The sequence below is a fragment of the Anas acuta genome, chromosome 5 (genome assembly GCF_963932015.1).
Source record: "Anas acuta chromosome 5, bAnaAcu1.1, whole genome shotgun sequence".
NCBI lineage: Eukaryota > Metazoa > Chordata > Aves > Anseriformes > Anatidae > Anas > Anas acuta.
This window is the reverse complement of record NC_088983.1, coordinates 15,703,094-15,727,500: the sequence shown is the minus strand read 5'-3', so window position 1 is coordinate 15,727,500 and position 24,407 is coordinate 15,703,094. Positions and strand designations below refer to the sequence as shown.

The following is a 24,407-nucleotide window of genomic DNA, read 5'->3' as shown; positions in this document are numbered from 1 at the left end:
TAATATGGTACTTACAGCGCAGTGTAAAGAGTCTGCTGGATCTCTCTTTCACGGTGCTCCTTCCCTATTCTTCGTTTTGCTGGCTAGTATTAAGTCAATGCCCACTGGTAAATATTAAACAGAGCAAATAAGATTTATTTGCAAGGTAAAGACTGAGTAAGCTATTTTTTTTTTTGGACAACAAACATTGTAAGTCTATTTTCCTGTCATATAAACAAAATAATGCCAGCATCTAGGGCTCTGAGAATAGAGCAAGAGCAATGGCCTTGCTATTCTTATGTTTGAACTAAACTGTGGACAAAAGAGCTTTGCAAGGTAGTGTGGCAGAGCAGCGGTAAATGAGCTTTAGAAAACAGAATACTAGAAGAACTGGTAATCTAAGAAAGGGCCTGAATAAAGTCTAGTTGTAAAATGGGTGGTGTGTCCTACCAAACTCTTTGCATGGGACATCCTATGCCAGGATGCCATCTAACTCAGTTCCTGAAGCAGCAGCAAGTTTTGTCAGGAACAGCTCAGTTTCTCCATGTTGCCTTGCAGTTCATGTTGAAGATATACACTAACTCGTGTTCTTTGAAGAGCTCACTAAGTTATTACATAAATGATTGTCAGGAGGAGTATTAGGCAGATTTTAGAGAGGCCTTTGGTGGGTATTTTGGAAACTACAGAAACACTAGATGAAAAGCAAAGTATCAGCATGGCTTGAAAAGCAGCCAAAATATGATAGAACAAAAGGGGAGACTTTATCATGGCAAAATATTAGCTGAGGGAAAGAGATATTTTCTTACCCCCTTGCTACATATGTATAGAGTAGGCAAGAAGTGTATAAATACTACATGTTACTTCCATTGGTATCCTTCTCAGAGTGAGCTGAGATAAATAGGCACTACTTAAATATTTAGAAGGTTATTTAAGGATGAGATGAATGGCACTCATCCTAATAAGCAATGACTAGTTATTTCCATTCAGTGTACGTAATTTCACTAAGTAAATCTACAATTCATCTTACACATAAGGATCTACCCAGCATAGTTACTGTTATGTCACTGCTATCTCTTACAAGAAAGAGTTGGTCAGAATTTCAAATTTAGAGTTTTTTTCACTAGGTATACAAGTACCCAGAAAGTTTATCACAGTGTCACTTAAAGCAATCGAGGTTCAGCAGGATCAAGTACATGTATGCTGTTGCTTAACTCTAGCAAAGACAAGTTATTTTTCTCAAGTCTAGGCTTGTTAACATAGATAGTATGAATCTTTCAGCCCATCCCTAATACTTGGCTAACCATCTGAAGGATGCTACTGTTTTCAGGGAGGAACTGCTGAGAAGAGCAGAGCTTCTGCAGCAATTCCTCTCTTTTTTCCTAGGACATGCAGTAGCACTCGTGTCAGGAAAGAGGGTGGGAATTTGCTTCTGTCCCTGATCACTGCTCCCAGACCTTCTCTGACTCTGGCCCAAGTCTCATCCTAGGCAAGGTTGAGAACATCAGTCTCATCAGGCCCGTAGGTGACCATTTTTGTCTGCAAACTTTGAAGCAATCAGTTTCTCCATGTTTTCAGATCAGCATGTTTAGTGAATGCACCAGCCACACCTAGTCCTGTGTAAAGCTCCCCTAGGTACTAGGTGCAGAAAAAAAATAGATGCTTTTGGAAAACACAAGTCTCTCCTGTTGAATGCAATGGGGAATGAGGGCGAATCGCCTCACATGAGTATCACCAGCTTACTTGCCAGATTGCAGAGTCTGTGGTATCCCAAAGACCATAAAGCTGTTTTTTGTTTGTTTGTTTGTTTGTTTTTGTGTGTGTGTGTGTTTGTTTTCATTTTTCTATGCATTGGTGCAAATGTCTGAACTGAAAATCCTGTACCCAGAACGGATGTCACTGTGAAATATGAGGCTAAGCTGGAAAGTCTGCGCAGACTTTTGCAGAAAGGAGAACCGTGCAGTGTAAATTTGCAGAGCTGTGTACGGAATCCCTGGGTTCTCTGAGGAAAGCAGTGGCTGAGATGGAAGAACTCTTGCTCCAGGAGCCAGGGAATTCTTACAAATGACTGAAAGAAGTGCTTTTCCAATTGGCCTGATAATGTGGAAATAATTAAGGGAATAATTTAATTATTTCTTTTCCTACTGTCAAGTGAGGAGCCAGTGACTCTGGTGTTTTGGTTCCTCCTTACAGGAGCAGTTTTATCCCATATCACTAAGCTACTCCAGTCTGTGCCTGATCTTCAAATTATGATATACCAGCTTTGCAAGTTATATTTCTAGGTTTTCCAGGGCAAAGGATATTTGAAAGAAAAACATCAGCAAGATGGTAATGATAGAACAAGGGAAATGTCATCTTGTTGCCTTATAAAGATGTAGAACTGAAGGTCTGTCTGCAAAAGTTTATTTAAATAAACCTCTTGACATAAATAGCTATTAATATCAGGAGACTAGCATCATTGCAAAACAGCTCTAACTGGAATAAAAATAAATTCTTCCCAGTAATTTTATCTACTTCTCTCTGAATGGCATCCCAACTCTAATCTCCGTGTATCTTACAAATATTCAGACTTTTTCGTTGGATAGGGACAGTACTGCTGGCTTCAATTCCAAAACAGCATGACTGATAGAAGGAAAAAAAACACCTGAAGGCTAATCTGTGACAGAACTGAGAATAGAAACTAGACCACTTTGTTTCCAGCCTCTTTAGCTAATGCAATAGGAATCTCAGAACTAAAATTTCATATGAACTCATAGCCTGCTAGATGTAAGTCATATAAACAGAACCAAATAATGCTATTATTTTCTTTTGTGATTTATCTCAGAAGGAAATAAAGTTCTTGTATTACCAGGGTGTGATTCTAAAAACTTCAGATGATCACTTTCATCGGTTTGCAGAAAACAATATTGTAAGTTTTCTGCTTTGTCTGTGCCTAATCTTCCAGCACTTAAACTGCATTTCCAAGAGCATGTATCTATAAGGCCTGATGTGAATTGCATTGGTGTCAATCCAACGGCTTTTTAATGTTCAAGATGAGTATTCCTCACTGAGAACTCATCTCAAGTTTTACTGAAATATTTTCCACAAAGTTCCCACATGAAGATACAGGGACTGTAGATCCACTTGACGTTACAAAGGCTTTTCAGAACTACTCTGAATATATTAAAATAAAAAGGGAGAAAAAGGAAGTAATTGTGGATAAACTCTACAGAACCAAAATATGAGTTTCAAATTTATTTATTTTTTTTCCAAAAGATACATCAAACTCATGTAGTTATGACTGTTGGCCCAAAAATTTAATTAAGTATACAAGAACTTAGAGATGACATGTAATGCTCATAATTTTTAAAAACATGTAGCAGCTGGAATAAATGATAGTAAAACAAGGTGTTAGACCTTCCCAAGTGTTGATGATGGTAAAGGCAAGAACTTGAGCACAACTGGCAGACCTGAAGCCCAGGATCATCAGGACAAAGATAGTGGAGATGTTGACTGAGGAGAAGAAAATATTCTTGCTAGATGCCTGGGTGGCCACTTACCTGCAAAATCTGAAGGCAAAGTTCACGTTGCTGGAAACAACAGTAGGGTCCTGTTGACAGGACCCCAAAGGATGTCCCTTATGTTAATGCTTCTCCTGAGGTGTGTAGTTTTCTTGTTCTGCTTGTGGCACGGGACTGATGAGAGCCAGGAATAACAGTCTCAAGAGCAACAAAGGAACATTGCTTGCAGTCATATGTCAAGAAGATATAAAAACAAATTCAAGGCTTCTTGAAGTACATCGATTTTGTGTGTCTGCCACACCAGAATCAACTCATTCCTTTGGCCTTTTGAGAACTCCTCTGGTTATTACTTGATCAGATTATATCAACGTTTGTCTTTCTCAGCAGTCAGTGAAACCATTTCTAAAAACAATTAGCAATCAAAATCTATGAGTTTCCCTTTTAGCCCAACACTATGAGAGTAAAGTGACCATGGGGGATCTGAACACATATCTCTGATTCAGTGCTAGCTTGGCTTTTGTATTACTGCAGTCATGGTCTGCTTTATTTAACATCACTGTGAGATTTGAGGAATGGGGAGCTGTGCACCTCATCCCCTTCATCTCTGCATGGCTGCTAGAAGGAGAGCTGAATGCAATTAACCTTGGATGTTGAGCCTTTCTCAACAGTGATCCATCTGCCAAGGGAAACTCTCCAATGGCCTTTTCCTGACAGCTTAATCCAGTTTGCAGAGGCAGGGCAGCAACCAGAAAAGGGCTTGCACAAGAGTCAAAAACCGTCAGGTCTCTAAACCCTTTTTTTCAGAAAGATTGAAATACAGACCTTCTGGTTAATAAAAAAATCTTTTTATTTTAAGATTTTATTTATTTATTTATTTGTTTATTTATTTATTTGGTGGGAAGGGGGCAGACAGTGGCTATGCATATATGCATATTTTACACTATATCTAAGTTCATAGAATAGAATTCAATTTACAAACTTTCCACTTCATGAAAGTTTTTGCATGCTCAGATGTGAGGTATTTCAGTTGTTTGCATCATCAGATTATTTCTGTGTTATCTGAGGACCAGGACAAATCCTTGATGAAGAGAAGACTTTTGAAAATGTCCATTTACTTATTGTGACAGCAGACACAAAGCACCAGTCAGAAGAACCTGTCAAAACACATCCTTAGCAAATGCATGGGAGTCTCACAGTTTGCAGCTTGCTTTGTTTTTGAAGTGTTTCCTGAACTGCTTAGTTTGGTCCACAGAGGGGGAAGGACCTCTAGTTCTCTTGTAGTTTGGGAAGTAGCTGGTGAAGGCCTTCCAGCATGACTAAGCAGCATTCAGAAAACCTGTGCTAGAGCTTATAGGGCTGAATGACAGAGGGAGTTTCCCACTCTTGTTGATTATTCTGTCTCCATTTGTACTTTTATACCAGACAGCACAAGAGCACAGACCTTAAGCCTGCAATTACTCATTCTTGCATTTTTAGTACTGTTCCTGATACAGGTATTGTGCATGCCAATCCTTCCAGACAAGTTTTATGCACGTTTTCAGGGTTAACCCAAGCCAGGAGCCATTTCCAATAGGCAGCCCTGCTGTCTTGCAGGGTCAGAGTTAAGCAACATCAAAATGGGCTGTGATGAGACAGCTGAGCTCAGAACCAGTGAATAGACCATGGAGCACTTTGTTATGAAGCATAGATGTAAACTCTGGAAATAGAATTAATCTCAGTGCTTGTTTTACCACTTCCAGGTAATCATATCTTTCTGAACCATTATTTCTTGATGAAGCACAAGATTTAATTTATATTTAATCTATAATCTTGCAACACAAGCACTTTTTGGGTGTTGGGACAACTGAAATATCCCCTAGGTATGTTTTAGCCACTGCTTCCACATTAAGACGCCTGTTAAAGGTCTTTTATCTTAAAGGGGAACTTGAAGAAGACAACACAAAGTAGACAGCAGTGGACATTCATGACATCAGCTATGAATGCTGTAAAGGAAGGAAGGTATGGGAAAGGACTTCTCCTTCCAAGGTCTGAAAGTGATTAATCCCCTCCACAATTTTAAGTTACATCTCGCTTACCTTATGAGCCCTTCCAATGTCACAAAATATCATTGCTTCATCCATCACTCACTCACCAGTGTGGTTTGCAGAGTTCATTAGGATTTATTTGCCAAATCCAACTCCAAACCATCCTCCACCCAGGGAGGAGTAAACATGGATTTCAATCTACCAGGAAAATATCTTTTCCAGCACTCCATGTCTAATGCTAAATAGACCTGGAGGTCTAGCAGTCTTGCAGGTCCAGCCTGACCAGGATGTTGGAAGTACATGATTGTCTGCCTTCAGGAAAGGGAGGGATGTGGACATGAGTATTCCTGAATGTCCAGTATCTAAGGAAAATACTCTTAACTGCAAAGGCTTGGCACTGGGGTGTATGATGGGGGGGGGGGAGGGGGGGAGGATTGGAAGATACTGTTGTTTTGGGAAGGTTGGTCTCTACAAAAAGAGATTTGTTCTAATGCTACTAACTACAATTATCAAATTGACCTCATGACCTATTGACTAAAAATTCTTAATTGTCCAGCCCCATATATTTAAAGAAAATGAATGAGATACAACACAAAGGGCTGTTCTGCACTTGACCAACATTAAATACATTTATCCTTCTTAAATAGTTGCTGTTGAACCCAAGGGATGGAACAGTAAATCAGGTTGATACCACACAAGACCAGCTGTATTTGTTAGCAGATCTCTTTTCTTGGTGCTGCAGACCCTCACAAGTGCCAAGTCTTGACTCTGGATTTTGACACTACCTTGGATCAATAAGGCCACATCAAGAGATGTCAAACTGGCACAGACATCCTCAGAAGGCTGAACAATCATTTTCTCACACAAATAAATTATTTTTTTTCATTACTAGCCTGTAAATAGAAATGATTGTCCCCACTACTCTGTAATGGTGCAGCCTCAGCTCAAGTACCATGTGCAGTTTTGGATGCCACACTATAAGGGCATAAAAGTATTAAAGAGCATCTGAAGGATGGATGCAAAGGTGGTGAAGGGTCTAGAGAGAAAGATATGAGAAGAATATGAGAAACAGCTAAGGCCCCTTGGTTTGTTCAGTCTGGAGCAGAGCAGGCTGAGGGGAGGCCTTGTGGGGGCCTGCAGCTCCCTCATGAGGGGAGCAGAGGGACAGGCACTGAGCTCTGCTCTCTGGGGACAGCGACAGGACCCAAGGGGATGGCATGGAGCTGGGACAGGGGAGGGTGAGGCTGTGTGCTAGGAAAAGGTTCTGCACTGAGAGGGTGGTGGTAGAACAGGCTGCCCAGGGAAGCGGTCACAGCACCAAGCCTGCCAGAATTCAAGAAGTGGTTGGACAGTGCACTCCAATATGTTTTAATTTTTGGATGGTCCAATGAGAAGTCAGGAGTTTGACCCAATGATTCTTGTGGGTCTCTTCCAACTCATGATATTCTATTATTCTATTCTAATGGTTTTCCATAAAAGACATCCACACGGAAGAGAAAGCCTAAGACATCCCTGGGTGGACTGCATTTAAATGTTAATTTCTCACATCATCTCTCCAAGACCACATAAGAGTTGGAGGCAGCTGGAGAAAACATTAACATTTTCCTTGCTTCCCACTCACTACTCAGGAGCAGCCTGTTTGTTCATTCATTATTTACTAAAAAGGATTTAAACTGTTTCTCTTATCTTTCAAAGATAACATATAGTGGCCATTAGAAGACTAGTATATACACTTTTTCATAATTCACTAATAAGTATATCTTGGTAATTATTTTCTACTGGAAAAGGGAGTAAGAACAACAATTTTAATACTGACTGTATTCTTGCCTCAATCATTTTTTTTGGAAAAAAAAACAATGTTCGTAACAGCTTTGATATGGTTTTAATTGCAGACTATAAATGCATCAAGAATGCAGTTAAATCAAAAAGACATGCTATGGACCACTCATTTTTCATTAGGGTTCACAATTTTTCCCATGAAGAGGATGCTTTGAGTATATTGATCAACAATCAACAACAAAAATGGACGATTGAATTTTAAAACAGGAGGAACAGAATGAGGAGCAAAGTCTGTGCCAGTGACTGCTGCAGCCTCTGTGCCATTTTCATGAATATTCAGCAGTGACTTGTGCATAGCCTACAATAAAACACAGCAAGAATTAGCATACATACAGGACAGGTGTGGAATGACTAAAATTAGCACTAAGTTAATTGAGCTATTGCCTTTCACAGAATTGCTGATAGGTCATGAACAACACAATTGCATCCCATAGAAGTTGTTCAGCAACGTTGTCTTAATGAGCAAGTATTTTCCCATTCAGTATTCCTCACCACAGTTTCTACCGCAGTAGAAAAATCAATCTTCATATCAAATTGTTGGTACTAAGCTTTGTTTCTCTAACCCCATAATACTATGTTGTTAACAATTTAACAGCCATTATGAAAGCAATAATTACATCTCTTCACATTATCTTTTCCTCCCAGGAAGTGGGATGCTTTCCTCAAATCTGGTCCATCTTATGTGATTAGCACTTGTCATTGTCTTCTATGGAAAAGGTTTTAAAATCCTTTAAATTAGAGAATGCACACATTATAAATAAGGGTTATTTTTCCTGCTAAGTACATTCATGCAAAGCACCCCCAACAGGTATCCATGGAGGCTCCTTTCACATGCAGAAGCTAGGCTGTATTTTGTTCCTGGGACAAGTGATATACCTCTTCCAAGCTTGGCCACGAGTCTCAGCTTGTCAGAAGGAAGACAGTACTCTTATCTCCAGATCTTGTACAAACCTCAGAGAACTTACTGTACTAGCTAAAGTGTTCTAGTTCACAAAATGCCAACCATTTCCAGTGATAAGAAACATTTCACAACATGACTTAAAGATAAATGGTTATCAAGGAATCCACAGACCATCATTTCTGTTGATAGACTTACTCTTGAAATCTTCAGATCAGGCTTTCCTGTTATTCCAGACAGATCAGCCCAGTCAGAAAACACATCTGTTACACCCAGATTCATGAACATTTTCTTTAAGTCATAGGTACCAGAAATAGATAGCTTTGGAATATACACTTCTACCCTCCTGTTAATTTAAAAGAAAATTATGGTAGTTATTGCAACCAAAGTATATCTTGAACTCTCCCAACTTGTTGGTTATTCTTTTGTGCTAAGAAGCCAGTCTTCAGATTTATACAAAATAGCAAGACAATGGTCTGGAGGATAGGAAAATGTGGTAGGAGAAAGATGGGATTTTTAATCCCACAACTACCACTTGAATGGACAACAAGCAGCAGTGGTGCCAGCATGTTAGTGGATGCATTTGCATTAGTTTTCTAGCCCTGAAGGTTTTTCTTTTGTAAATCACACCCCATTTCCTGAGGGATCTTATTGCTATGTTATATTGCTATGTTACTGATATTAACACATTGGATTTGAGAGAAAAGAAGTGGAGAAACTTAAGATTAACTAAAAATGCATGAGAAGAAAGTGAATTTCCCAGGTCACAGAGCTCTTCCCTCATCAAAAGGCTATGCTGATTCCAATTGTTGCTAAGTGTATCAAATAAAAGTCATTCGATCTGTTCCTTTATATCTGTCCCATACATAATTCTTCAATGAGCACCTGAATTAATAACTGTAAAACTTGATTATAGTATTTAGACTTCAGATTCTGACTACTGTGAAGCATCAAATTAGAATTTACCGTCTTTCAAGTAATTTTTCCCATTTAGACACAGTTTCTTTTGTCAAGGTGTTCTCCAACCATTTCATTTTTCCTTCATTAGGCAGGACAAACAACGCTGCAACATCTCCCTTGTAAGGAATCTGCACCACCTTGCAAGACAGCATCTTGTCAGAATACATTTTATAAAAGCTATCTCGAGTCATCATCTTCACTTCAACTGAGGTCTTTGCATTCACATAGAAATAATCCTTGCGAGTCCCCTTCACATTGAAAGGATTTTCCCAGTAGGCTTAAAACCAAGAGAGAAAAAAATAAACATGTAATTGTATTCTAAGTAGGATATATTAGTATAGTCCAGACTAATTTACAACAGATAAATCCATATATGAAGATTTACACTCATACTCAAAGATCAGAGGCATTCAAAATTCATTCAAGATCTTTGCCGTAATGTGTTCAATGGTCAAATATCCCAGGTTAAAGTTCACATGGACTCATACAATACCTTTTCTAAGTCAAATAAATTAACAGTAACTTCATCATAAACTTTTATTTGAGAAAATTGATGGTTGACAAGAAACTAATGAGTTTCTTTACAATAATTTTGCTTATAAAGCAAGTTCCACAGCAGATGACTACCTTTTTCCTTTTTAAAAGGTAGTACATTGATCTCCTTCCATGCTTTTTCATCTGTTCTTCATCTTGTAGCACAAAGGAAAAGCTTATACGCAAGAACCTGAACTTTTGGGCCATATCATAATATGTTGATTGTTTACTGTAGTGGAGTTATGATCAACTAAGTGAGTTTCCAGGGCTTTAACCTCCAATGCAGGGATCACATTTTTTTTTTTTTTAAAGTACTGAATAGAACTAAAATTGAAAAATAAGTAATAAAATGTAAACATTGTTGTACTCTGGTTATTTTCTAAGTTTGATCTTTTGTCTGTCCCATCATAAAGAAAAACCTCAGGCTAGTGCACTTGAGACTAGGGTACCTAGATTTAACAGAGTACATGAAGTAAAATCTATTTTACTGAATGCTCTTCTATTTTCTAACATTGCCTTCTGGGTGGTAAATTCAATTTATGTCCTGCATGCTGCTATAAATTGACATAATGTTTAAGAGTAATTTAATCATTGACAAATCAGTACATTCTCAAGTACCTCTTGGTGTATGTATGTGTATCTATAAATAAAATGGGATGACAAGCTGTCATTTAGAGCCCAGCTCCATAGGTATGTACACAAACAGATATGGACTGTAAATTAAAGTGTTTGGCAATTTTTGATAACTTCCTCGGATTTTATTTTTCTACTTCATACAGCATGTAAAAAAAATAGCAGAATAATTTTTGAAATAAGTAGAAAGTCTAGGAAGTCTGGTAGAAAAAATTAATATAATAAATCTCTATTATAAATCATAATAAATCTGAATAAATAATAAATCTAAATAAAACTGCATAAATCTCTTGCAGTCTGACAATTCCATAAAACTTGAAAATTGCAGAGTGAACTTTTGTGTCTGCAAGCTTAGAAAAAAATTGGATTTAGAAAGTTTCAACGAATGAGAACTTTCAATGTTTCTTATAATAGCCTAGTCTTAACACTGCCCTTTCTTTTAAGAATAATTCAGAATTAATCTGGGATATTTGGTTCAGTCCAGGCCAAACTGAAGTATTGCAGTAACATCTGTATAACTTACCTTTGAAATAAATATAATTAACAAGTACCATTAGAGAGTTTGGATCAAGGTCTGTAAGCATTTGATTTATCTTCCCATGAGTTTGGTTCTTTATGTGATCATTGATCACTTTCTTAGCTTCAGTTGAATTCTGGAAGTTACTAGAAATAATTTTTCCCTTGTATGTTTTTTGGATATCCTTCAGAAATGTTTTCAGCGGCTTCAAGTGTTCATCTATGAACAGGGTGTTCCCCATGCTCAGCTGCACCTGACTGCCAGGACGGTTCAGCAAGGAGAGGAGATGACGAAAGCCATCATGTATCTCCTCCTCCCGGGTGCTGGTGAGATTAAAGGCCAGCCCCTCCAGCACCTGAACCCGGCTTGCAGCTCTGGAGCCCAGGGCCAGCAGGGCAAAGGCAGCAGACACACTGACTGGGGAGAAGAAAATGTTCTTGCCAGGTGCCTGGGCAGACGCTTGCCTGTAAAACCTGAAGGCAAAGTCCGTGTTGCTGGGGACTATCCGTTGGCAGAACCCAAGAGGATCTCCCTCATGGGAATGCCGCTCCTGGAGGTGAGTTGCCTGGGGCTCATCATCACGGTGGTCAGGCTGGATCATGCTGTGAACAGCAGGGTAAAGCACAGCCACCAGAAAGGATACCGTGAGGGTGGCCTTCATCATCCTTTGCAGCTACTGAGGAGACAAAGAAATGGTTTCAGATCCTGTAGAACAGTCAGTCAACATCTCATCTTTTATTTCTCTCTGCTACTACCTTCAACAGCTATTTGTTAATTGGCGTTAATCTCCTGATCTTCGCCTTTTCTATGGCAGTGTTTTGAGATGCTGCTGCTTCTGATCGTAGATTATAATTCCTATCCAGTACTGCCCACTTCAGTTCTGCTTTCCTCCAGCTGCAGGAGTCCTTTGTTACTGGAAGCTTGTGGAGAGAAAAGCACAGGAGTATTAAAGAAAAATCAGAGGAAGAGAAATTAAAAGGTTGGTTGTTTTTTCATCTCCATTTTATGGTGAGGTAACACATTGGGAGCTACTCTTACTTCTATGTTTACCTCAAAGAATTGAGGATTATCATATTAGTGCCTGAATGATATTTATGTCAAATCAGCAAGCTATGTCAATGGAAAAAAATACAAGACTGCAACAGCCAAAAGTCATGTGTCATCTCCCCTTCACCCCCAATCCTGCCTCATTTTAACATAAAAAGTGAGTAATTATAAGGGAGCAAGTAACGTTTTTCTGCTTCAATACCTGGTTAGATCAGAACATGTTGCTTTATTTTAGTATTTTAAACCACCACTCCACAGACACATGCCTTTCAGATGGCTTTCCCTGTTTGTACAGTCCCAGCACAGCCAGAGGGTGAGGCCACTGCACTGGGATTGGCCCCTCCTGTCTCTCCAAACATTGTATAGCAGGGAAGCATGTTTCCATAAGGCACATAATACCTCAGCTAGAGTCATTCAGGAAAGAGTCTGGGTTGTGGTATCTTTGTTATTTCTGACAACTGTAGTAATTTTTTGTTTGCTGATGACTTCTATTCTTACCTATTAGACTAAGAACCTGCAAGTATGCTTTGTAGTGTCCTTCATAGTGTCTAGAAAGTTGACTTTATCAAATAAGAGACAAGAGCTATTCCAGTTAAAATTTGTACTAAAGAATAGAAAAACAACTCCAAACAGACTTCACCCAGTATCTTACTTAAAGTGGAATAGCTTTTGGGAAGAAGAGTGCATGAGTTATATGATCACCTTACAACTGGTGGCTAAAGCACCCAGAAACACAGGCTCAGTAAAAGCAGGAAGGATTTTCCTTCGGATTTCAACCAACCTGCATCAGCATTCTGTCCACTCAGATTTGGGTGAAAAGGACAAAGCTTGTCCTTCTGCAGATTTACTGTGAGATCTGAGTAAATCAGGACTTATGGGGAGCTTGGCATAGCAAAATTAGCTTTATGAATCCTGTCTGGACCACACTGGTGTAAATAAGACGCCTCATGCCCACCAGAGTTTTGGTTCATTGTAAGCTTTAGGGAGTCTCACTAAGGATAACAAGCTAGACTGACAGTTGGGAAGTAAGAATATTTTCTCTCTTGTTAATGAAGCAGGTTTATTCTAGATATGAAAGAACTATTTTGGATAAATATTCAGAACAGAGTTGTACTTGTGGAACTGCTATAATATACCCCTACAAGTTGCTATTCAATATTTCTTGAAATTAAATTCTGCTGTTATTTGAGTGCTTAGAAACCAGGTCTCACCCTTGAAAGCAGATGTGCTTCATGATTCACTAGCTAAATGCCATATAGCTGCACCAAAATATTTAAGGTAAAGATATCTGGGTACTTACATTGCATTCAGAAGGGTTCTGCACTCATACAGGTTGTGTTGTTCCTGGCTGCTTTACTCACACTGCTGTTTTCCTCTGTTAAACATTACATGGGCTCAAATATAGATTATCTAGAAGGACAAAGCTAAATGCTGATGAAGCTAATTTTCTTGGCTATCATATTCATGTGTCCACATCTCTACTCCAAACAGAGCGAAGACCATCAGACCAAGCCAGTCAGTAAAGTGGAATGTTATGTCCCAAACAGTACGCAACACCTACACAAATATTAATTAAAATGAGATTTGGTGCCAAAGGCAGCTGCTTTTTTCTATGCAGTACCTGAGACAGAGATTACCCTTGATCCGAAGATGTGAATTCTGCCCAGCACTAAGCTCTGACAGCCAGGGGTAGGGCAAGGGAGCTTTGGTGAACACCTCTTGTTATCAGCCATGCTACCCAGCCTACTGGACTCTGCTTAAGGTAACTTCTTTGAGTATCTGATCATATATACATCCTCCTGGAGCCACTGACAGTTATCATGGGACTCTCACTTGAGGGCATTGCCCTTGTTTTCCCACCCTGTTACACATCCAAACCTTGATGTCAGCTGCTTAAGTTACAAGAAACATTCTAGTAGAATTAGGATATTTTCCTTTATGTTATTTCCTTACTAGATTATCTTTTTTTGTTGTTGTATTAGAATGTTGTAGTCATATATTATTCCAATGGCAACCTACTTTCATAGTGGCATAATCATCTTGTGTTTCCTACTAAGTATTGCCTAGACTCAATTTAATCCAGTACAAAAAGAGACAGATCTAGGGGATGTAAAGACCCTACTACTGTTGTAAATCTCCTCTTTGTTAAATACCTAGTCTCACCAGAAACTTATCTCTTAAGAAAAATACAGAAATTACATAGCTCTTTACAGGCCAAATTTTTCAGGTAATAAGTTCTAATAATTTCCAAAGCTAAGCTTCATTTTCAGCATTTATTTCTCTCAGCAGAACAGTTTTAAATGTTTCTGTAGATCTTACCAATCCCAATATTTTTTAAGTGCACGTACTGTGACCAAACAAACATAATACATTATACAAGCGCAAACCCATTGTCCTCTGCTTGCAAGAACTAATAGAATTGGACTGAGTAGATAAACAATCCAATATTCAGAGCACTGACTTTAAAGTGCACCAGTACCCAACAACACATTCCTAATGAGAAAGAACAAGGACAAGTTACAATGATAGTGAGTATCGTATAGTTTAGTATTCCTTATCACCTTTACATGCTGGACCACATTTGCAACAAGCTCACCAGAGCTCTTAAAGAAAAATATCTTTAGAATTTCATTCAGTAGTTCCTATAACAGACCCTCTTATATTCTGAAATTAAACTAACACAGATTGACTGGCAATCTTGAAATAATATAACAGATGAGCAAGTGTCTTGTGGTATTCCTTCCTGTGTTTAATAAACCTCCACTAAATATCAATCTGTAGGCCATACCTGAGCATCTCTAGACTCTAATTGCAGCTATGGCACTGTGTTAAGAACTTAATATTCTGCCCTTGTGGGTTGAAAGACTTTCAGGTAGTACACTGCTTTATCTCTTCTGAACATATTAAAAGTCTCTGAAGTTTTTTTCTGCTAAAGGAAAGAACTTTTACCTCAAATAGACTATGCTCCCTCACTCTCCCCTTGTCTCCATGAGCTGTGCTACCCCTTCCCCCCAGATAAGTTTGTTCATTTATCTTAGGCATGCTGGTTTCACTATCATTTTTCCATTCCAGAAACCAAAAGACAATGTGAAGATAGAGGTGATACTGTAATACTATATTTAACCTTGGTTATACAGCCAGAGATAAAGCTGGCACCTTCTTCTAGATCATATTCATTATCTTTATGAAACAAGTCTTCCCAATATTTCATCATGTTAAATCATGAACTTCCACCTAGTCAGATACTATACATAGGTTTTTACTTATGCTCATAAGCCAAGTTTGACACAAAGTCATAGGTTTTTGTGTAAGCAATATCCATACGTGGTTCCTTCACATAGATACTTTCCTTGTTTCCCAACGATAACATTTTTGTTGAAGTACAAAAAGAATGATTAATAACCCAGAGAATACTGGAATTAACATGCTTATATCTTGTCAGCATGTCTATATCTACATGTCAGCAAAAGATGAAAAACACCTGTGTTGGGGGGCGTGAACAATTATATAGTCATTTCATTGCTCTAGAAAACTCTAGAAAAGTATCATATTTATACTTTGAAAAGGTCAGATAGCTGTTCAACTGTGGTTAAAAAAGCAAATTCAATACTAAGAATTACTTACAAATAAGAAATATGGAACAAAACGTGTATCAGTATGCCTCTGTACAGCTGCAGGATGTGTTTACATCCTGAAGATTGCATGAAGTTCTTACTCAAAGTTTCAGAAAGAATTTCATAGAATTGGAAGATTTACATAGAAGGATAACAAGGAAGACCAAAGACTTGAAATTACTAAAAAACAACCGATGAGCAAAAACGAATAGTAGATGACTGATGAGCAAAAATGAATAGTGGATGACAAAGCAGTATCTCTGAGCACAAATCTGAAAAGCATCTAATGAAACAAACATACCATGTTCAAAATAACCAGATTTTCATCCAGATGTTAAACAGTGGAGGTCTTTGCTAAAAGGCATTGCAAATACTAAAGGTTGACACAGCTTCTGTTAGCAGCTGCATAATGTCACAGAGGAAAAACTCACTGAGAATTGATTAGTATGAGTAAGTTATTTTTTTCTTTACATATTGTCTTTAACCAACAAGTCCTTGGGAAAAACAGAAGTGTCCTAGTATACTGTGTTTCACCTCATGTAGCTATTCTTTGGACAGCAGCTGTAAGCCACTTCTGAAGAGAGGCATCTAGCATGCTTGAAACACTGGATTTGCTTGCATGCTAGCTCAACCTCCAGTTATAGAGCAAGCTCAGCTATGTTTTCTATATGCACTGGCATATGGAGAGAATAATTGCTGTCAAAGGTCTTGCATGCAGGGCTTCAGAATCCTGCTGTCAAAGTGAAGGAACGTGGAACTTCTTCCTAGTGATTGTTCCCCAAACAGTCAGAGAGGGAGAGAAACGAAGCACACATCCGCGTTCCCCTCTCCCTCTCAGGGTTTGAGGGAAGGTCCATGCTAAGCTGTATCCTTTTCTTGAAGGGTGTGTCTTCAGATACAGACACAAAACAACATAGAATAAATCCTAAGTCTCAGTGCTTTTGAAGTGTATGACAATAAAAAGCTATACAGAATTTTCACATAATCTGCATATATGAAAAGATACGTTAGTTTACTTTGTGAATTCCTGACTAGATTAGCTGTTTATTGTGTGCAAAGTTTAGGTGACAATGAAACGTTACTTGTACCTGACATCATTTACTTTTCAACAATGGAAACCAGAATATCTTGCAGTCCTCTGAGTCAGGCTAGTCAAAGGCAGAGACAATACTGAGAAGTGAGACAGAGGGAAACTTAAGGTACGTACAGGTACGAATAATAAAGAGGAATTTCATTTCTTTAAGAGATAGCATAGTTAGATGTTGACTTGCACACAGTAGAGGCACTACATAGAACAAAGGACACAGAACAGTTGTTGGATCTGAAGGAGATCAGTAAAGGAGAGAAAGAAGTCCTTCTGGCCCCCACAAAAATAAGTGGGAAAAATACATGAGGAATAACAGTACTGCTTTAAAAGCAGCCAGCTTGCTTGCCTTACTGGATACATTTCCCTACCCCACAGCTGCTACCAGGACACTGACCTTTTCTGTAGGAGCTATCCTCCTGGTGTCAGAAGTCATAAGAAGTCACAAGCCTCCACCACCCTTGGGAGTCCCCACTTCCCAGACTCCACCTGCCCCTCAAGCAGCATAGCTGAGAGCTTACAGTCTTCCATTAGTGGCATCTCAGCACTTATATGGGCTCCACCCTACCACCTGCTGCAGGAACTTCTGATCCTCCCTGATCAGCCAGCTGGTATCCAAAGCACAAAGCACCCCTGGTTGAAAAGTAGCTGATGGTGCTCTTCAGAAGTAGTGACAGCCTGTGAGAAACTACCACCTCCTGTAACTGCACTTTCCTGGCAGACACAAGCACCCTTGTCTTCTTCTCAGAGTTCCCAGTGATGCCCTCATGATCCTTTCAGAAATGGAGCTGCCTCACACAGACTCATCTTGGAATCACACGTGCTGTGTAATACCACATAGGCCTGCTTTCAGGCAGCAACTGCTACAGAAAGCTCAATAACTTGTGTGAAGCTAGTTAATGAAGCAAATGTGTGTGACTAATTTTTCTATCCAATTGCTCTGCTCTCTTCAAAATGGGTATTTTATTTTTCATTCATACAGGTTCAGCATCCTTAGTATTGTTGACCAATATTGTCTGATGGATAGATGGATATAAACTATCTTGTACAGGACGTATTCTTCTATGTAATTCTCAGAGGCTGAAATGGGTTTCAATTTTTTATTTTTATTTATATTTTGTGTGTGTGTGTGTGTTTTCTGGGGGGGAGTCAGGGGTTGTTTTTGTTTTCTAAAAGGTGGTTCTCGTCTGAACAGGAATAAGCATTACAGGAATGGCAGAAACAGGGACAATACTGCTAAACATAGCTTTCTATTTGCCTGTTACTAGAACAAATGACTGCACTTTAACTACAGATACAGATAAAAACTATTGACAGAGATTGGCAGTACTGCTGGGATTCAAGAAGAAAACATCAGTATGGAAAGGTTTAATCTCCTAAAGGAAAAAAACAAAGAAAACAAAATAGTAAGGCTAGTCGGGTTAGTCAAGGGCTAGTCACCCAGGAATCGCTGGGTCATCAGGTGAAGTGACACTGTCATCAGTGTTGATGGAGCTGGCAGATGATGCTTTGCCACACCTGGGAGCTGCAGAATCTGATCCTCCCCTGCCTGAATTTTGGTCAGAATCTGGGAGTAGAATACAGATGTTTGGCCTGAGAGCTTGCTAAATCTTAAGTATATTTTTTCTGTTATAACTAATAAATTTTTACATCATACTTTTAAGTTGTGCGTATCTTGCTTTCAGGATACCAGCTAAAAATAGCCAGCTAAAAATGGCTCAACAAACTGCCCCCCCAAAGAGGCTGTAACAATATCTTCTGTTTATTCTTTTCTCTGGCAAGTGGAGAAACAAGGGATAGTTTGCAGACCAGGAGTTATAACAGTCCAAATTAACTATTTTCCTGGGCATGTAAAATACATTTTTGATGAATATATCAGCACATGGAAATCTACCTATTAGTAGGACTAGTGTTTAGAGCAGAAACAACCTCTGACTGTTTAGTCATCAGCAGGATTTGTAGTTTTTACACAAAGAGGATGTTGTGGGTATGCTGATCAACAATCAATGAGAGGAAAGGACAGATGAATTTAATGACTGAACAAGCAGAAGTGAGATCCACTTCCATAGAAATAACTTCTGTAGACAAAGTCATATTCTAATACATATTCGGTAGGGTTTTGTGGACAGGCGGCTCTATGGGATGAAAGTAACCATTTCCATTTCAACAGTGGATAAAGATCCATGATGCAAATAAATATGTAGAAACCCTGGCTGTCAGAAAACAAACAAACAAACAAACAAGCAAACAAACAAACAAAAAAAAACTGAACACCCCCCCCACGCCCCCCCCCCCCCCCCCCCAGAGAAAAGATTAATGAAAAGCCATTGAAAAAATAATACATCCCTTTGGGTTTGTTAGGATCATTACCTGTGGCTGAAAATATTGCACAGACAGATGACTGAGTTGTATGAATTAAACAGACAGGTCACCAATCCCACACAGAAGAAATCTGAAATCCACTATTTTTCACTACTACTCAAGATGAAATTGGTCTGTGGTACAACTACACCTTGAAGAGTAAGCACATTATGGAATATTGAAACAATGTAGTCCTAAAGGTTGTTTCTTCTCCATGGGGAAAGAATAGGGGGCTATATACATGTAGCTTTCTTAGCAGCTTCTAAAGCTGTTTAACACAGCTTTGGTACTTGGAAGTCCTATAGGTAAGACCAAAGGTTAGTGTTCCTGGATGCTGGAAGTCTAATGAGACACATCAGCTTAATGAGAGAAGTATCTCCAGTATAAACGTCTATCTGATTTACTTCTTTATTCTTCAACCCAATCTTTTGAGTAGCAAAAGTGATTAAAGGTAGTTTAAAAGCAACTAACTTTGCTGACTATGGGGAGCCTTCTTAAACCTTTTCTTGCTCAAGGTTTTCAGGTCCATACTACCCCATTCCTTTCTTAACAAACTTACTTTTGAAACCTTCAGTTTGTGTTCCTTTGTGATTTCTGGTGGATCAGAATGGTTGGAGAATAGCTTAGTAACACCCAGCCCCTGGAGGAATGTCTCTAGGTTGTAGGTGCCAGAGAAGGACGTTCTTGGAAGATGTAGACGCATCCTCTTGTTGAGTCTATCAGGAAGTGAAGGTGAGTCATTATACTGTGGCAACATCCTGGAGAAGTTGCTAGAAGTCAGTGACTAAAGATTCTTGTGCACAAATACAAAGGAATTTACTTAATTTATTTGCTGGTTGGAGTGCAACTGAAAAAAAAAATCTGGGTGAGGGAATAGGTGAGTTACTTTTACAGTGAGGCTGAGCTCAGTGGGCCATGCACAGTTTACACCACCTTTACAAAGGTTCTAAGACTGAGGAGTCTCACTCAGTGCAAACGTGCTTTACAGTAGTGCATGGAAGACAGCAGTGCTTTGAAATGTGCAGTGTCCAGAATGAAATGGACTGTGGTACAGATCTTCACACCTCTTTGTGTTAAACTTAGAGTTTCCCAAGCAGGAAACCTGTGCAACAGCACAGCCAGCTGAAGAAGAAGATAGAAGGAAAGAGACTCAGTGCTGTAGAGAAGAGTTGTATACAAGGGCTGGGAGTAATTCTGGGTTCCTTGTATGACCAAAGTAAACCCAACCAAGCATCACTACTGTGAGTAATCTGTCAGAGACACAAATGCAAACATTTTGCCTGTTCAGGCATTCTTCTCTGGTTGAAAATCAACATGGATTGGTTTTGAAACTTTTAAAATCTGCTTAAGATATCACTGTTTTTGTGAGATGCTGGCTTGAAGTCTCTTGTACAAGGAGGTCAGCAAGAGTTCTGCATGCCAGCAGCTGGTCCACTAGAGCAGCCCGTATGTGGTGAGAGTGAACCTGCAAAATGTGCCTACAAAGACACCTAGATTTATATCTTAGTTCATTCCTGACCATATGACTGTATTCACATTCAAGCCATTCACACATACTCCAAGCAGCTCTAATACAAGCTACCTAGTTCCCTTCATCAGCAAAAGCCCAGCAAGCCTTGCAACCTCTGGCAGCCCAAGCTACACCCTGCTGAATTCAACGTCCACCCCCAGAACCACTCTATATAAACATTTCCTCAGGCTGTTACACAACTCTCCTGTTATTTTGGACACATAAAGAAAAGAAAAACAAACAAACAAACAAACGAAAATGATGTCTCAAGGCAGCAAAATGTCATCCTTTGCCAAGGAGGACTAGGAGTGAGGGCCTGTAGAGCAAATACAGCCACCCTACTCCAGAAGATCTATAACATTCATATCACATATCTGGTATGAATATGAGCCACATCAGCTGGCTAAAGGGGTCAAGGCTGTCTTCATGTTCTGTCCACAAAGACAGTATACACATTGCCATAGTTTACGAACACTTACCCCAACACCAAACTGGAGATTTGCTGAAAGGATTCAGCCAATGTGGGATTACTGAGGGGGACCCTGGAGCAGGATTCAGTGTTACACTGAAGAACCTACCTGGACTATGTCTAGTATACACAGTTGTATTCAGATTTTTCCATTAATTTTGATTCTTAGAACAGAACTAAAAGGTCTTCCATGCCCCTGTCCTTAAAGTCTGCAGTCCTTCGGAAGGGAAGGAGGATTCATGGAAGATATACTACACTCAACCTGGTGATGATTCATTTAAAAATCTTCCCTGCTTTTCTTTTCCTAAAAATATTTGTCTTATCCATGTTGCACTGTTTGACAGAGCCTGCATGCTCTTTTATGCTGTAGCTGGAGATTAATGAGATCTCTAAATCAGGAGATTGCTAATTGAATGAGTCTTTAATATAATAACTTGCATAACTTGAATTTCAAAAACTGACTATGGCAATTACAGATTATGAATGTGATTGTTAAATGTGATTGTCAAATTATCCAGAAGGAACTTAGATTTATGATTCTTACTGTGTCCAGGTAGAACTGGGATTTGTATGTCAATCAAACATAATACAGCAGGAGTTCAGTTCCTGACTGCCCTTAAAATCATGTCTGCAGGATACTGAATTTCATATTTCACAGTTTTAAAATGCATTCAAAATTTACTTCAGTTTTCTCTTAACAGATATCTATCCAAAAATCACTCTCAAACAGAGAAGCACACTGAGAAACAAAACTCTATTATAAAGAGATGAGTCAAAATGTTGTATTACAATTTTGACATTGAAAAGCTTCAGAGATAATACTTTGTCTCTAAAATCTCAGTAAAGAAGGTATATAATTTCATTTTCTTTCATTCATTAAACCATGTATAGAATTTATGGATTCAAAGAAAAACTGATATTTATAAAAACTGAAATATTTCTTGTTGTCTCTGTCATGTAGAAGGCAAAATTCTTATACTGGAATGGCTGAAAACAGAGTTTCTATATCTATGTTTATCAGCCAAAACAAAAATGTCTTCATCTGTACTTCATGCTTAGACTTGGCAGATGCCTGAAAGAAATGCTAAGGTGCTTGATATCTGTGGGCCAATTCATGTTTTTAACCACGAGCCCTGCTGTAGCTTAAAGTATATAATTCTAAAAATCCAAATTTGAAAACTACAGTTACAATAGTCGAAAGTTCAACTATAGAAAGGTCTTATTGGTGCTATCTATATGTAATTTCACCTTTTATTAGGGTAGTAATGATTGACTTTAAAAAAGATATTTTTTTTTACAACAGCAGCCTAAATTTTTACATCAGGCATGCAAACACTGGATCAATTTCTGCATGCACTAAAATGTCTCATTGGCTTGCTTGCTCCATTTTTCTCTTTAGCACATTTGCTGAAGAAATACTATTTGTCTCTTAGCTCTAATATAAACACAGCTTGCATGTTGCTCTTATCTGATGTATCATGTTTATACTTCTTTGGGAGACAACCATGTTGAGTTTTGTAATTGATATTAGAGAATACTCTAGTCTCATGTTTTTGTTTCATTAGGGCTGTAATTGGCAAATTTCTGCAAACAGTCACAGTGGCCATTCAATGAGCCATGCCTAACAAAGTAATAAGGTTTAATTAGCCCCATCTAATTTGACAGTTTGCTGCTGGCACACTATCTGTTAGTACAGCTGGTTAGCGATGCATGTATGTGTATGAAATAAAGATCACTCCTTCTAAGTTTTCTTTGATTTTCAGGTATTACAGTGATTAAATATTGCAATTTCAAACTGTTTTTCCATACAGACTTTGTCTCCTTTGACTGTCCAATTTAAAAACAGGTCTCAGTTAATAAGATTAAGATGTGCCTTATTTTGCACAAAGGCTGTTAAAGGCTGATAAAGGCTGTTTTAAAGCCAAACATTGGTAATGCCTATATCAAATCAATATTCTAGTTGCCTAGGTACGTGAAGAGTTTAGATCATCCAAGTAACCACAATCTGTATGGTCAAGACTATAATAACTCCAACACGTATCATTGTTTCAGATAAAAAAAAAAACCCTGAGCACAGCACAGAGCTAGGCTTCTCAAGACAATGTTAGGCCTGCACAGAGATAGTCACAGGTCTAAGTTTACAGTTTCTTCACTTTTAACTCAGAAATTATACTTTTGTTGTTGTTGTTGTTGTTAACATGTCAATGTTTTTCAACAAGAGTAGGAAATTGCCTTACACGAAATTTCCAAACCCATATTTCTAAGCCAAGGTTTACCCATTTTTGGATATGGATAGTTTAACCCACAATTACAATTAGTAATTTGAACAGAGAAAGGATAAGAACTAAACCTATATTCAATAATCCTGGCTAGTGCAGCCTTTCTGTGCTTCCCAGCAAAATTCAAATGAGCTTTGTGAACATCATGCAAAAAAGTGGGCAAATTTCATAGAAACAGGAGTAAGAAGTCAGAGGTGTGAAGTGAGATCCCTGATAGAGTGACTCCATGGAGCATTTGCATGGGGGGAAACTCAGCCAGGGGCCTGGAAAAAGACCCAGCGTAGAGCAGAGAGATAGAACTGTCAGAAAAATACTGAAGTAGAAAAGAAAGAGATATGAGTGTTGTGCTTTTCTAACAACACACATGCATCCACTCAGTAATAAAAGCTCAAAATTTGTCCAGGTGTGTTGGCAAATAGTTTCTTCCAGCAACCTTTAAGCCAATGAAAATGGCAAAGACATTAAAACCTGAGGATCTTAATCAGATAATAAGACATGGTATTTCTGGAATTATGTTTCTCTGAACAAATATTTTACTTTTAAACATAGTCAACAAGTGTGTAAGTGTTTTGTTTGTTTGTTTCCCCACATTTTTATCTCTATGAAATAGAATCTTAGAATCAAAGTCTAGGTTGGAAGGAACATCCAGAGGGCACTTAATATAAACCTCTTCTCAAAACATGTCTAATTAGGTAGGGTTCCTTGAGGACTTGCCTCCAAGGATGGAGATTTCACAACCTTTTTGGGTATCCTCTTCTGGCATTTAACTCATGGATAAAAAAAAAAAAAATGTTCCTAATTAGAATTTTCCATATTCAAATTGATCATTGATTTTCTCTTCAGTTTCTGTCCACTTCAGCATCATGCTTCTCTTTGGCTTTGTCCTGAAACTTCTGGATTGTCATTTATAGCCAGTACATTGCCTTTATTCATCTGGACCTTGCTTAGCAGGAATTGAAGGAAAACTTCCATGGCTCTCTTGCTCCTCTGTCTCTGCCAGGTTTTATGTGAGACCTTTGTGCAGCAAATTGCAAGTGAATGCTTTTGCCCCAGAAGAGCAATGCAGAGGCAGTGGAGAGGCTCAAAAGAGAGAATAAGTTGTTCTTGCCACCTTCCTCTATTGTAAAAGCTAATGACCTCCTGTAAGACCTAATGCAAAGTC

General features: G+C 38.6%; 1 protein-coding gene and 1 long non-coding RNA gene across 2 annotated transcripts; one reads left to right on the top strand and one right to left on the bottom strand.

The window, feature by feature from the left end:
• Positions 1-7,363: 7,363 nt before the first annotated feature.
• On the bottom strand, positions 7,364-13,444 carry LOC137856948 (alpha-1-antitrypsin-like). The gene is made up of 6 exons (XM_068682871.1): positions 13,229-13,444; positions 11,637-11,801; positions 10,888-11,557; positions 9,204-9,474; positions 8,436-8,583; positions 7,364-7,637 (listed from the first exon to the last, which is right to left on the bottom strand). Exons 3-6 carry the CDS (start codon positions 11,543-11,545, stop codon positions 7,446-7,448), a joined length of 1,269 nt encoding a protein of 422 aa, XP_068538972.1. The 5' UTR covers positions 11,546-11,557; positions 11,637-11,801; positions 13,229-13,444; the 3' UTR covers positions 7,364-7,445.
• Positions 11,290-17,142, top strand: LOC137856949 (uncharacterized). Its single transcript, XR_011096900.1, has 3 exons — positions 11,290-11,437; positions 13,547-13,690; positions 17,005-17,142. It is a non-coding gene; the product is annotated as an uncharacterized lncRNA (long non-coding RNA).
• The last annotated feature ends 7,265 nt before the right edge of the window (positions 17,143-24,407 follow it).

What these genes read in the sequence shown, in the direction of transcription:
- LOC137856948 (XM_068682871.1), bottom strand. Translation starts at nt 11,545, where the DNA reads ATGATGAAGGCCACCCTCACGGTATCCTTTCTGGTGGCTGTGCTTTAC. An exon ending in TAATTATATTTATTTCAAAG is followed by an intron (nt 9,475 to 10,887) that starts GTAAGTTATACA and finishes CTTGGTTTTAAG; the next exon opens with CCTACTGGGAAAATCCTTTC. An exon ending in CTGATCTGAAGATTTCAAGA is followed by an intron (nt 7,638 to 8,435) that starts GTAAGTCTATCA and finishes GTTTTATTGTAG; the next exon opens with GCTATGCACAAGTCACTGCT.